The sequence below is a fragment of the Halichoeres trimaculatus genome, unplaced genomic scaffold, assembly GCF_033239565.1.
Source record: "Halichoeres trimaculatus isolate MK-OKI-2021-1 unplaced genomic scaffold, fHalTri1.1 fHalTri1_scaffold_24, whole genome shotgun sequence".
Lineage (NCBI taxonomy): Eukaryota > Metazoa > Chordata > Actinopteri > Labriformes > Labridae > Halichoeres > Halichoeres trimaculatus.
The window spans coordinates 6589701-6605108 of NW_027437202.1; the positions used below are offsets into that span (position 1 = coordinate 6589701).

The 15408-nt window shown below is 46.8% G+C and overlaps 1 protein-coding gene across 3 annotated transcripts in view; it reads right to left on the reverse strand.

Moving 5' to 3' along the window:
* LOC141785979 (interleukin-1 receptor accessory protein-like 1) overlaps nucleotides 1-15408 on the reverse strand; it is a 167587-nt gene that overhangs the window by 19144 nt on the left and 133035 nt on the right. For all 3 annotated transcript variants that reach the window (XM_074664646.1, XM_074664644.1, XM_074664645.1), the window contains exon 7: nucleotides 3676-3808. In XM_074664646.1, the coding sequence (XP_074520747.1) occupies nucleotides 3676-3808 (133 nt within the window). The remainder of the gene's footprint in view (nucleotides 1-3675; nucleotides 3809-15408) is intronic.

Consider the following 15408-nt stretch of genomic DNA (forward strand, 5'->3'; position numbering starts at 1 on the left):
CAGGAGACTGAGACCACTGTTTACAAGACAACAAGCAGATTCCTGTGGAGATCATTTCCCATCATGCACCTGGAGGTAGTTTTGGAGGCTGGTGAATTATCACAACATGTTCAAAACAAAATCTTCTTGTAACCAGATTATAGCGAAAATATCTCTCAAATATCTCTCAAAGTTGCTGGGTCTAAATGAATCCAGATTTATTAAATTAAAGATTTCTACGACACTGGTGCTTTGAAAATTAACAGAGCATACAGTATAGTTTTTAAAATCACTGAGACTTCTATTAGACCCATTTCACAGCTTGTTTACAAACATGTGCAGAGTTTCAGGACCATGGAGAGCGCTCAGGCTGCAGGAGCACTGTAGTGTAAAGTTTCAGCACCATGGACAGAGGCAGTCACAGACTGATGCTGTGTTACTGTTTGCTTATGTCTGGCAATATTTCAAGCTCAGTTTTCTTTTTTTAGAATTAAAGAGCCAAAATCGTCGGCACTTCTTAGTGTGGTATGCAGTTTGTAAAGCAGCCAAGACGATTCCTTTGACTCAGCATGCCCCCCTTCTGCTGTCACATAATGATATGATCCTCTATCCTCACATGTGATTGGCTGTCGTTTAAAACACAAAGTTTCTGTGTTAACATTTGGGTCATGATAACATTTAAAGTAAGTTCACAGGAACATGTTGATAACAGACAAAAAGGATGTGACTTGAACAGTTTGGGTCATGTGACTTTGGAACAAACCATTCCTAAATTACAGGTTTTTAAAGGGGTCACAAAAGGGGAGTAATTTTAAGTTTATTAATTATCTAAATAAGTTTAAAAGCAGATTTATCATGTTTGAATAATTATTTTGAAGAAATAAACTGTTACTCCAAAGAGCAAAATTCACATTAAAAAATTAATAATTTGATTTTTTTTTGCTAAATCAGTGATGAAACCTGTAATCTTTCTGTATTAAATTAAAGATAAATATCATAATTTATCATTTTTTAATTAACTTTTTCCTTTCATTGTGTCTGACTTGACTATTTAGGTATTAATAAAAATGATAAATAAACCCCATGTGCTTGAAATGAACCCCTCATTATAGAATCACATAAGCAAGCCTGCCTTAAACTCCATAAAGTTATTATTTATGATCTTTAAAATGCTCCTCGCTGGGTAAAATGTTCACTACAGTCTCAGCTTTGCTTTGAAAACATGAAAAACAACCAGCTGAGCGTTTCTCATTAACAGCGGGGAAAGAATTTCTAACAACCGCTCGTGACAAGAGGAGAACAACAGCAGAACGAGAGGAGAAGGAGGATGGATAGAAGAGCTGCGTCTCTCCTGCTGAGCTGCTGTAAAAGTAGCCATGATAAATGAGGAGATTACCTTTTTAAGGTTACAAAATTTGCAGCTGTTTCAAAGCGCGGTGTAATGATGCATGGGGCTAATGGCGCGAAAAGGTACATGTGCCACTTGGGCATTCATCTGCTGGCTGCCGCCGGGCACCTGAACACAAAAACTCATCTGATTCCCTCTGATCAATGAACGGGGAAACAAAGCCGAGCGTGAGTGGAGGAAGGATAAAGACAAACTTTAACACCAGCACCGCTGCCATGGCGATATCCAACATTAGTGCTGCTAATAACCGATTCCCCACGCTGGAAATATCACCAAGCTGTGAAACGTCTTTATTGACCCTGCACAATGAAGAGCCATTAGAGGGAATCATCGTGGAGCTACGGACTGCTTCATAAAAACTCATTATGAAGACGACTTTTCAAGCTGCTCATGTGCAGGAAACACAAAGCTGAGCTGCTCAGAACAACGCTCATCCTTCTCCATCGGGCGGTCAGTCAGGCAGAGGCAGGAGGCCACACAAGGTTGGAATATAGATCCATGTTGATGGCTTTTTAAAGAGGTGGCACCCGCGTGTGACTGCACACACTGTGAGCCGAAACACGGCTGAAACAATCAATCAGTGTTTGCACAAAGACTTCATCGGCGTGCATTCAGGTGAGGATTTATTTACCAGGGTTACATCAAAACTACCACACTGCTGGTTTCTGAAGAGCCTGTTTGCAGCGCTCATCCTTACCAGACTCTCTAAGCACCCTGATTTCCCATGAATATATCTGTTAGGGATTTAATTAGAGTTAAAAAATGAAATTTTACACTCGAGCTGCTGCTCAAAAGGGTGCTACACAGCCGTGCACCAGGGAGTCAAACCTCCTCTCTCCTCCTGCTGAGACTTCACCTCACAGAGCCGTGTACTCTTGTTCTGCAGCCACAAAATCTCACATCAACCCAGAATCTGAGTGGCTGAAACATTGTGCCATGAAAAAAGCTCTATTTCATGTGTTACAGGCAGCCCCTGAGGGAATACTCCTGTGTGATTAATTTCCATTTCAAAGCTAAAAGCTCAGGGAACGATGTCAGGGAGCGGGTTTGAAGTGGCGCACATTCAAATGGGAACAAAACAGGAAATAAATAAATAAACGCACACGCAGGGAGACGGTGTCACGCAGAGCCACACAACAAAAATACTCACTTGAAAAAGTTGAATGTGCACACACTGTGGGCGCCCACTGTTTGCATAGAAGTGCTCACTTCACACACACAAACACACTCTTTTCAAGAAGAAACTCAGGGTCACGGTTCTGATCTCGCGGCTTGTTATCTCATTTGACTATCAGAGGAAAAACAGAGTTTTCATGCATCCAAGACTCTTCAGAATCCTTCCTTCTCATCTGCCGCCGCCACCTGCCGCCCCCTCCGCCGCCACGTCCACCGCTCCCCCTCCTGAATCCTGTAGGCTCTAATTGGCCCAGTGTCCTTCACGACAGAGAGCGGCGCTGAGAGCTGGACGAAGCGTCCGAGAAGGCTAATGGAGACATCTCCAAATGCCAGGTCACCCACTGGGCCGCTAACTCTCCTCCCAGCCCTGTCACGCTGCTTACAGTTAACCTTTTCATTAGACGACATCTGTAGACGGCGGGGAGCTTCTAATCATACACCGGAGAGGTACGGCGGTGCACGACATGAAAGGGTGCTCACGTGTTACATGTTTCACTCTGGTTACATGTGGGCGATGATTAAGAAGCTTCCTGAACTACAGGCGTCTTTCTGTGTAACATGTTTCATCTCTGGCGTTGGCCGACCCTTCATTCTGCTGATCAGACTGCACGGGGAAGCGGTCACCCACCTCCAGGCGGTGTGCGCGCCTGCTTTTTACCTGATTTGGGAATAAACACAGCTCTGATCGAGGTGCCAAAAGATGGAGGTCACCCGTCTGAACATGAGACCGACCATTTGGACATCCCATCTGCCGCCTCCTCTCATATCTCTGATCAGATCGGTGATGGAGCAGCGCCGGCGCTGGCGTATATACTGTACGTGATAAAGAATGCATAGCTGTCTGCATTATTAACCAGACACATGAAGCATTCATGAATATCATTTAAACCATGGCACGGCGGTGAGAGGTCCTCTCATTGTTCTGTGTTGCTAACCGCTGTTTAAACGCCTGTTTGCTGGAGCAGCTCCGAGGTCTTTTGAAGTGCCTCATGAATTTGTTATAACGGGTCGTTGAAGCTTTGGTGTGATATTTACCGGATTAGAGAAAATCACACCCAGTGGGAGCTGAACAGATTTCACATTTCAACACAAAAACTGCTCCAAAGTCTTACTTGATTTCTGTCTCCTGGACCCGCTCCTCGTCCAGGTCCTCGATGAACTTGTCCCCTTTCATCCAGTAGATGAGCGGGCTGACTTCACCGCTGTACCCGAAGAAGGCTCTGCACGTCAGGTTGACCGGGCTGCCTGAAGGAGAAAAGAGAGATGATTGTTAAAGGCATGACAGTGCAGTTTCCCCCTTTTCTGAGTTGGGATTTTTTTCGTTCAGTAAAATACTTTCAGAGGGAAAAGAGTGAGAGATTCACAGAGGATTGGAGTTGGCAGTGATACGGATGCTGTTCAGGTCTGTTGTGGCAAATGGAGAGCTGATCCACGATCTAACCCTGACCTTTGACCACGAGCTGCAGGTAGTGACTGACTGAACAAGATTGAGCCACTCCTCTGCATCCAGAGGAGCCAGATGAGGTGGTTGGAGGAGACCAAGGGTAGACCCTGGACGCTGTGAAGAGATTTTCTCTCTCAGCTGGCCTGGGAACACCTCAGTACCCCCCAGAGGAGCTGGTGGAGGCGGCTGAAGGCATTGCTGCCCCTGAAACCTGGGCCCAGATTAGCAGTTTTTCCTGCAATCATCTGTCTGATCTTTCTTTGCAAACGTTTGTTGGATTTTCTTGCTGTGACACTCATTAGCTCGTCTCGTCCTGGTTCGCCAGCGGCCTCAGATGCTGGATAATTGATCTGAATCCATAAAAACAGACCCCAACCCTTAAACAACATAACAGCCCCTCTGAAACCATCGCCGTCTCCTGAGGGGCCATCTTAAACTATCCTAGACCCCTTCTCAATCCCCTGATGGCCTCTTAAACTTGAAATGACTCTCCTGAACCCTCTTTCAAGGCGGCTCTGCAGCCCTGCTGTACCTTCATAGGAGCTATTATGCTCTCCTTCTCTGACAGACCACGCTTTAAAGTTTCAATCACCGCGCTCTGCTGAAGGTACTTTGGAAAAATTCAAACGCCACACTAGGACGGAGCTTTTTAGGACGGCAAATTGCGCTATTAATGACAACAAAGAGCCTGTGTGCCCATTCTGAGTCCCCAGCATGAGTTCAAACTGCACGCCAGCTCCGTCAGATCGTTGTATTCCTCTGCTGGTCTTCCTGAAATGAGGGAACGCTGTTTGCCCTTTTGGGTCCATTGAACCGGGCTGTGATGGAGCCGAACCTTCATTCAACAAACGACACAGATGCTACTCGGGCTTTCGGAGCGAGTGTAATGAGAAAATAAAGGGTGTTTATGTCAGCAAAGGTCGATGCTGCAGCTCGCTGGCTTGATTGCACTCGGGTTTAATCGCAGCAGTTCCAGTTTTTGAGCGTGGAAAGACGAGTTATGTGGGTAGTGGGCATTAACGGTTTCTAAAGATGCTGAAGCAGCTTGAAGCTCCTGCATATGGAGCGCCGATTGTTAGACGGCACAACTGCAGATAACATTTCTCCACAATTAGCTCTAAAACATCACTTTTTCTGCAGATTTAGAGAAATATTTGTGAAATATATTTTCAGATATTATATATAAATGTTGAATATTGTATCTTAATGTTAAATGTTACTTATAAATGTTATAAATTAACGTCCTGATTCTAAATATTTAGCTACGTTTCTCGAGGAAGCGATCCAGCCAAGCGGATTTTGAGAAAGTCAAACACAGTCGGCTAAATCAGCCGTTAGAAAATAAACGTACCGAGTGCTGTGATGGCGCAGTTAAAGATCCTATGGCCGCCTTTCAAGAAGTAGAGCTTGACATTCGAAAAATAGCTTCCTTTAACTTTTATTTTGGTACTTCCGGTGGGCGGAAGTAGGAAGTGTGAATTTGCAGATAAGCTAAATATTTTGAACGTTCGTACTTTAAGATTTGGAAATCTTGCCTTAATATTTAGAAACCTTAGCAAATATCTAGAAATCTTTGCCTAATATTTAATAATCTTCGATAAACATTCAATCTTAGCTAAATATTTAGAACAAGTTTCATTTATAGCATTTAAAATTTAGATAAAATTATTAATATTAATATAAAATATATGACAAATATATTTCACAATTATTTCTGTAAATCTGCAGAAAAAGTGATGCTTGAGAGCTAAATGTGGATATGTGTTTTATGATGTGTGTGCAACTTTACAATCAGTGCCCCATACCTGCAAACACCTCTGAGATATTTTATCTGTTTTACATGATTAAAGCAAGTTGATGTTTAAATTAAGTCACTCTCATTGATGTTTAAGACTTGGAAAAGACTAAACAGCTGGATTAACGTGCACTGATGGGGAAGATAAAGAGTCAGCTTCTGTCTGCAGCAGAGGCAGTGTGATGTATAGATAGACTCCCTGTGACGATGAAGACCGTGAGATCATAGGGGTAAAGAGCACAAAAACACATATCAACAGTCAAACCCCCCGCGTTCCCCCCAGCAGGAGCTCCTCTCTGTGCTCGGCTCATTCTGAACACATCCTCTGTGACTGCAGGAAGATAAACCTCCTTTAAAACCCGTCTCCCCCTCTCTGCCTCGGATTAGAGACCTCTCATTCTTATCATACGCTCGCTGCAGCCCACGGCACATCCATAAGTGTGTGGCCTGTGCTGCGACGGGCTCTCCGCGGGGAGAAAGAAAAAGAACCACATCATCAAAGCCCGGGAATGACTCTGATCCATAAAGAAGCGGCGGATGATCAAGGAGCTTCCACCAAGTTGTGCGTCCAGGAAGGCAAAAAGGTGATTCAGCATCTCTTCATTAGCACTCCTTGCTCATTGGCCCCGTGGCGAGGACTCAGAAGTCTGTGAGATGGAAGATAACTGCGGCGTATAATTGGGTACTTGCTAGTTCAAAGATAATAGGGATTTTATTTTACCAAGGCCTGCTCTAATTTGGCCCTCTAGTGCAGCGCAGAGAGCTGAGATGATAGCTAAACCGTTAGCAGGGAGAATCTGGTTTGGAGATTCAAAAGAGGCCCCCAGTCTGTGGACGGCTTCTTCATTTTGTCTCACGGCTTGACCAAAATATTGTCCACAGCTGTGAGTGGGTGAGGAGGCACACATGCACACCCACAGTGCCACTCTCTGCAGTGCCACCAGGGGTCTCTGTGGTGCTGCAGAGCAGAGGAGGCGTTCTGCAGGAGGAGCACATTATAAAACAACAACAAAAAAACCAAACAGCCCATTTTGACAGGTGCAGACAACAGTAAAAGGAAACAGGGATCCTTTTGTGTGCCACCTTTGATGTCAAGAGGCTTCACCCGTGGATCCAAACAGCGTGTTGTGTTGTCGCTCTGACAGCTCCACTGCCGCACTGACAGCAGCCGCCGTGTCATTTTCCTCGACTTATTCCAAGCGGCCTCCTGTGTGCACGTTACTGCACGCTCCTCCCTTAACGACCGAGGGCTAATTTGTGAGAGCAGCGAGGAGGTGGTGGGCTCAGTTTGGGGACATGTTCCAACAGCCGTGCAGGGATTCATGGAGCCAGATCCCAACGTTTAAATCCCAACCCCTGGTCTTGGTCAGGGGGGTAAAGTGAGTCCTAATGCGATTGTCTCATCTCTCTTATCTCCCTCTGCCTCTGGAGCATCTCTCACAGTCGCAGCAGCTGCAGGACGGAGACGTCAGCAAAGATTCCCACGGCTGTGCAGACGAGCTGTAAAAGCAGGAGGAAGGAGCAGAGGAGGAGGAGGAGACGTACGGCGTGTGTGCATTTCTGCATCTGTGTGCATATCAGAGTGACACCGGAGAGAGCAAACCTCATGGAGCATCCACAGACGGCCCACACAGAGTGAACAGACACTGACTCCCTCATTGCAGAGTGTGCAGCTAATCCACCTCTGTTTGTTTACGTCGCCTCTTTTCTCTGCGTTTAACAGCCTCCAATGAATCAAAGCCTGCAGCTTTCTGGAGTCGCATCGAGCTTTAAAGAGTGTTTTATTCACGTCAAGGTCAAAAACAACTTCCTGTTTCAGGACCAGCCAATGGAGGATAAACAGAAGTCAGTGAGACTGATTTGTTCCTGAGTTTCTTCAACCTGGTCGCCTTAATAGATATTTCAATGAACACGCTGGAGCTAAATCCTAGCCTCCAGCTCCTCCTGGGGGATTATGGGAGTTCTCAGGCGTTCGTCAGGATGTTAGACCCTCTGACAGCGACTTGCATAGACTTTTTGAAGAGACCAGAAAAAAAGGGACATACAGCATGTTCATGAGGGCACTGTGGCGCCAGTTTTGCACTTTAACTTTTTTAACCAGTGGGCCAAGAGCAGCATTCCATTTAGCTCCAGTCTTGTCCCACTGGCTCCAAAAACCTCATCAAATGCACGAGTCTAACATCCAAACTGTTGTCCAGCTCCTGATTCAACATCCGAGCCTGAACCCAAACACGCCTTCCTCTTCACGAAGCTCAATCAGATTTAAATCAACAAGAAGATGCAGGAGCAAACTGTCTTTGCTCTGAAGAGGAAATCTTTGAGGCATATGGTGGATCAGCACCTCACTCAGGCACTTTTAATGGGTTATCATTCAGTTTGTTACCCATCTGTGTTTCTTATTAAATGCATCAGAGAGCAGGGTCAAAGGTCAGAGCTGGCTTGCTTTGGAGAAGATAAACAGTCTGTTAAACCTCCTCTCCACATGTCAGAAAGACACTTCTGTCACTCTTTTTCTCCTGTTAAAGGAAATTTGCTCTGCTGTCTGATTAGTTGGTCTCTCCCTGCAGAAGCCTGGGCTCAGCTTTAAAGCAGCAGAAGATCTGCTGATGCTTGTGATTTGCTGATTTGGACGGGGAAGAAGCCCAGGAAGTGGATCAGAAGGTGAGATGACTGTGGATGGTTGAAACGGGGGTTTTCCCAGCTTCATCTGGACAAACTGTGTTTCCGTCCCTGAGCTAAACATCCAGGCACTGAGGGGTTAAAGCAGTGATGGAGGCCTGTAATTGCGGCGGCTGGGAACCCATTCACACAGGCGTCGCCAGATGCGTCGGTTTAATTGCGTCTCTGCTCGGCGTGGTTGACTTTGTTCGGTTTATTACAGCCTGAACCTTTCCAATCAGGCGCTCTGAGGCAGCCGTCGCCTGTGCTGCGTTCTGTATTCATTCAGCCACGTCCCCCTCGCGTATGGTCAGTCGCCTGTTATTCATACTTGGCGTCGCAGCTCATTATCGCTAAGCAGGCAAACTGCTGGCTCCTGCTCCCCTTAATTAAAGCAGGTAAAGCAGATATGAAGACACATGACGCCGCGTCTGACTCGGATTCTCATCATTAACGTCACAGTCTCCTGTCTGCAGATGTAACGGGGCAGTTTTTGAAGCAGACTCAGGGTCTGGTGAGTCCAGTTTGAGCCTCGTGAAGCAGAGGATGACATTTGCAAAGATCAACACCAGCTCTTTACATCGATGTTCTCGTATCGCGACGTTCTCCAGCACAAAAGCTGCACCTCTTACTGCCGAGCGAGGATCATTACGATGTTAAACCTCGTGTTGTTTATAATCCTGCGTCTCCATGTCACAGTTGGATTCTCTTAATGAAAAGCTAATTAGACATTAATGAAACACTTAAAGGGTGCTTCACAAAACATTAGACAAATGCCAAGCTGAAAGCAGGTTGCACCGCGTTGAGAGGAGCGTCAGATGATTGCTAATGGTTTCCTGGATTCTTTATGTGCGGCACACTCCGGCTTTATTGGCTGTTGCTCTTGTTCTGCATCACTTATTTGTGTATTTTCCAGAATCATCCATCAATCAAGCCTCATCCATCTTATTACTCATTCGACTCCGGCTCCACAGAGACACAACAGAGTCACCCTTTCTCGCCATTAAAGGTGCAGAGCAGGAACTTTGGCGTAATCCTGCTCTTTTGTCTCACCTGATTCTCATTCTGAAACGCTCCCCTCGCAGAAGAAGAAGAAGAAGAAAGGGATTGGAACGCCAGACCTGAACGCTTACTGGGCTTTGGTTCAGGACTACGCAGGCGGAGGAGGGACTCCTGGTGGGCTTAGCGTAGAATGACGAAGCCATTTAGAGAATCCCTAAGCAGCAGCGTGTCGTTAAGTTACTAATGGAGTGCCAAAGAGCGGGGGAACGGACAGAGCGGAGAGGACGGGAAGGGGATGCACAGTGAGGGACAGAAAAGCAGACTCCTCCAGGCCTTGCTGGGTCACCTTTGAAGCGTGCCCACACCCCTAACGGTCCCATTTCCCAGTAGAGGCTCCCCGTGGTGACGCGCTCAGCTTGGGCCCACTTCAGCGCTGCTTTCAATGAATCCCTTTCTCCTCTATTGTGCAGAGGATTCAGGACTGCGTCTACCTTCAGACACAACGAGCTTTCACACCTTTCTCCAGCCTCTGCTGCAGCCAACTCCGTCTCCTGCTTTCTGCACTCGGCTGATTGAAAAACTGAAAACTTATCAAGTGTTTTGTCTTATTTTCAGCAGAAAATGTCTTTTTAGACTTAATATGAACGAAATTCACCTGACCAGTCTGGGAAAATGTTGTGTTTTAAGTTATTTAAAGGCAAAAATGACGACTCAGGAGAGGAAACAAGCTTCAGCCTGGCTTTGAAACATTTCTTCGTTTTGCATTTTGAAGCTTAACTTCTTGAGATCAAACCATGCAAAACGTAAATCCTGCAGTTTTTCAGCCGCTCTTAAGATTTTAATCAGAAGTGCATGATAAAAAATGTGCATTGTCGTTCTCAGCTGTCATGCACTTTGTTTCTCTCTTGCACATTTGCATGTTCAGAGGCTTACAGCAGCTTTCAACATAAAGCAGCGGACTGCTCCTTTTCTCCTAAGCCACGAGTGGAAAGATCTAGTCCCTAAACGGTCTGGTGGAGCAAACTCACCAGCTCAGATCAAGACAGCTTACGGTGCTCAGTGAGCGAAAGAGAGGACGACGGCAGGCTGGAGGATGGGGGCAGGGAGCGCCCATACATCCACCCTCTCCCTGGGAGTCTGTGTAATGAAAACAGGACACAGCAGAGTGGAGGGACTGAAGGTGCAGACACAGTGCTGGATATGTGCTGCACGAGTGAGCTGAATGAACAAGGAGAGCCTTAACGGAGGCAGCGACGTGAAGTGAATGAGCGAGAAAAAAAAATCAGGAAGCAAAGCTGCTGCAACTTATCACCTCAAATCTCGCTGCATGAGGAGGGATGGAGGCCGGGTGGTGTTAGCAGGTTTGGAAATCATTGCATCACATTTCTCAGGGGGAGCAGGGAGAGTAGAGAAGCAGGTTTACACGGTGTGACTGTGGGACTCCGCTGGTAGGAATGCATGTACCGAGATGTCTCTTTAAAAAATACATGTGGAGCCGTGCTCCATCACAGTTTTTAAAATATTCTACCGCCTGCTCAAGGCCGCCGAGAGAGGAGAAAATCTGGTTTCCTTCAAACCTTTCAAGTGGGAGTTTGTGGTAGCAGAGCTGAGATCTGTGGATGCTTTAATTTCTCTGGGATTTAAAGCTTCTTTAACCCGTTCCTGCTCCCGTCAGGTGCTCCTCCTTTCATCTCTGCTCATTGTTAATCCTCCTTCTCCATCTCTGCTCCTTGCTTTCATCTCTCCTGCCTCACCTTTCGTCTTCACCCATCATGCCTTGCAGGGAGTGGGTCCTAAACAGGTTTCGATAATGAGCAGCGAATCAGGGACAAACAAAAGGAATGTGGGAAGTGTGTAAATTCCCATTTGGATAAATTACCATAAGATTGACACAGGAGCCTGGAGACAACAAAATGTCACCATGAGAGGATAATATCCAGCGTGGCTCCTCCCTGAAGGCGCCGACATGACTGCTTGAATGGTGCGTTTGCAAAATAAAAGAATCTAATGTTGTAAGGTCAGAGGTCAGCGGGCCGCGATGGTTGAATGTCAGATCAGCAGGAGGAGATCAGAGGAAATAACCTTTGCTGCTTCCTCTCCGCTGACCTGATGCTCACATGAGGAAATCACGTTTGACGCCAGCTGCAGAATAAACCCGCCGAGTCCAGAGCTCACCCTGAGATTATTCAGACGTACGTCTCAGCTTGTGCTGTGGATAATCGAATTGATTTGCTCCTCCTGCAGTGTATTTCCTTTATTAAGCTCTCTGCTGGTCCACGCTCCGGCCTGCAGACACAGGAATTAAGCAATTACATGTTTTCACACCTCCAGATCATGAAATCACTCAGATATCTTGTAATCTTGTTCCGTGAGAAAGACGTGGAGCAGTCGGGTTTGGATGGGAAGCAGCGCTGAGCCTGCTGCGACTCCATTTAATTTAAAGTTCCTCTCTATCAGGGGCAGGCATCTCTGTAATCCCAGCCCGTTTCCTCCCTGATCCTGAGAATACACCATCCAGACTGCAGGAGCGGTGAATCTGCGCCGTTTGCATTCAGCCTTTGCTTTATTATCCCCGCTCTTCTCCTCTAAAGGTGACATTTGTCTAACTATTCAATCCCCGCGCCGCGACGTGCCGCGCCACGCTGCAGTTTGGGACCTATTCGGCTTTATAGTCCCTCTTTACAGTAGGTGTGCGCTGAATTTAGAATTGGGATAAGAAATGGCACGTCTTGGATCCGCTGGGCACTTAAACCCAGTCGCCATCCATTTAATTAAAAGCAATACGATAAATTACAAGCAATGCTATCAAGAGGGAGGGGGAGGAGAGGAAGTAACCCGAGGCGAGGTAAATTATGACCTTTTGCAGGAAAACATTTCAAGAAGTCCGTGCATAAATTTAAGAGTGCAAATGCTTATCTGTCAATCACGCTGCACGCAGCTGAGGATCCATATCTCAAGCTGTAAATATCAGAAATGAGCGAATCGTAATGTTTGATAAATGAGGCAGATTTCACAACATATGCTCCGACTCAGGGGAAGGATGCACGTCCAAAAAGCTTCATTGATAAAAAGAAAAACATGAGGAAGAATCCCCTTTATCATTGTTTGCAGCCGTGACGCTTTTTCCCAGCGAAACAGGCCGACAAACATCTGTTATAATCTGTAAACCAGCAGGCACATTAGGAGCTTTCGGGGCTTATTCGCTTCATCCACTGTTAGACTACCAGCTCCCTCTCCTGTAGGATTACGCCGCACTCCTAAAATCCACCGTGTGATCGCTGCACGACGCTTAATCCGCACGAAAAAAAAGAGAAAAAATCAAACAGTGTATCATCTTGATTTCCAGTAGAATCAGTAATGATATGATGAAGCAGGAGGGCAATGAAATCAGCTCCCAGGAGGATGAAAAGGCACAGAGTAAAGTTTGCACACTCATGCACCTATGTTTACATCTCCATGGCAACCTGAATCTGCGTGTACGTGATTGCTTTAGTCTCTGATTTGTCCATCCTGGGTGCCATCCTTGTGCAACCCTTGTGTGTGTGTGTGTTTGTGCGCCCAGAAGGGAGGAGGCGTTCACCAGCTGAATACTGATGAGTTCCCAGCATGCTCCGATCAAATTACACTACCTACTCTCTTTCTGTGGCCTGTCAATCAGTCAATCTCTCCCAGTGCCCCCTGGGTAAACAGCTCGGCTAATTCACAGAGTGTTTGTCGACCTGATGACCTGCTCTGTGTGTGGAGGAGCGTTCACACATGCACCTTCATGTGAAAACTCCACAAAGACAAAGCATCGAAAACTGGACAGACGCGTCTCAGATGATCATATTCACACTCAGAGAGAGATGTTTTATTACCCTGCTGCCGCGCTGGGGTTCACTTCAGGTCAAGTCTATTTAATTTTAGTCCTTTTTTCATTTAAAAATGTCCCTTTTTCCAACTTATTCCAAAATTTAATAACACTGCAAAGCTCGACGGAGCCCCCGGAGGAGCGAGGGGTCTCTCGGCTTCGCTCTGGCTGCAGGGACGCTGCTGAGGCGCCACTGGCACACCTCGCTCAAGATCTTTACACCAGTTGAAAAAGCAAGAAGGAGGAGTGGGATGATGTGAATCCAGACTTTTCACAGAAACAGAGAGCGATGAAGGTGTAGCTGCCTTTAAAGATGTGAGATTAAAATTCAAAGCATCAGTAAAGGCAGTCGCCCTAATCCTCCGGACACCATGAATGTCCGCACCAATCTTCCCGGCGATCCATTCAGTGACCTGAAATGTTTTTGTGATGGACCATCCAACCACTGCTGCTCTCCCTGGAGCCTGAGTGGATGATAAAAAGCTCTCTGCTGCGTAAAGAAGGAGGGTAAAGAAGGAGGGATGGAGCAAAAAACGAGAGATTGGGAGAGACTGAGTTAAAGCGGCGGATCGATAGAGATGGAAGAGACGGGGCAGCCTGAGTGAGGGGAGAAAGAAATCCATAAAACACAGATTAAGCTTCCTAAACCGCTCTAATACAGAATCTGGACTCAGTTACTCGGCGGTAACAAAGTTGGAGGCAGAGCTTCGTGCTGTTCGAGCTTGTTTGGATGAGGTCGGGGTCAAAAGCTGTCAGAGGTGGAGCAGAGACGAAGGTAAAGGGTTCAGTCTCAACTTTACATCAATGGAGATGCTGGTTGATGTGGTTTTAAGAGGCTAAACTAGCGCAGTGACACCCTGAGCTGTAGGGCTGTAGGGCTGTGGGGCTGTGAGGCCAGGGGGGTGGGGGTTAATCTGAGGCTGGGTAGTGAGGCAGTAATGCCGGAGCTCATGGGGAATTACTGGGGAGATTTGGAGGAAATCTGCTGGCAGCAATTTCCCTGTCGCTTTTATTAGCCTGGATGTGCAATTTGCTGCTGGCTGCTTTAATATGACAGGCTGCGTCTGCACGGCCTGTGTTTCCCACAAACAACCGAGAGACGCACAGGAAGTGAAATGCTGCAAAGGAAGACGTTATGTAACAGATAGGATACTGTACTTCTTTACTTCCCCCTGTGGGGCGGTTTAATGCAGAGCTGCCCTCTCTGGAAACGTTCAAAGGTCGACTCTCACGGTTAAATTAGCGCTAAAGGCTAACTCGTGAACTTTAATCATGTGGTCAAAGCAGGAGCTGGATTTTAGGCCTGCTCATGTGAGTGTGAGAAGCGTATCCTCGCCTCATGGGAAGGATGTACACATCAAAGCATCCCCAGCAACATGCTATATGTGCAGCTGAGTGTATACGGTCTCCCCTCGCCGCCCGAGCCCACGGCTCTCTGCTGCTTAGTATGGAAAGCATAAAGAGGTGAAGAGAGGAGCTCTGACAACACAACTCTCAGCGCTAATTGTGAAGCATCACGCTCCAAACTCAGGGCGGAGGACGCTGCAGACTGGCAGCTGGGTAACCAGGTGTGAGTGTTTCTGGAATAATCTCCACGCCCTGCTGACTCGCTTAAATATAACTTGGTGGGAACGTCAATAGTTTCCAGAAGAGAAGCACGCTGGAGCTTAATCACTGAGTACTGTATCTCGCTGAGCCCTTGAAATAAAATTTGTTTCATCCAAAGCGAAGCGAATCAAACTCGAATGATTAGCAACGTGCTAAGATCCGCAGAGCACATGTGCAGCGACTTCCTTCTGATTGCTGTTCCCGACGCCGCAGATAAGCAGCCGTCCCATCCCCTCCTCGCGTCTCATTAGACCGAGAGATAAACAACAATATTTCACTCTGCACAAAACGCTCAAATAAACCCGCTCCCGCCGAGGAAGGCTTCACTTTGACTGCGAGGAAGGAAAGACACGACAGGCCTGCAGGAGTACTGTGCAGGAGCCGCGCCAAGACGAGTGGGAGTGAAGGTGGGAGGAAGAGGAGCAGCGGCTTAGAGCGTCGCTGTGTTTCAATCAAGAGCAGCTTTAAGCTCTGATCCTGAGTTAGCG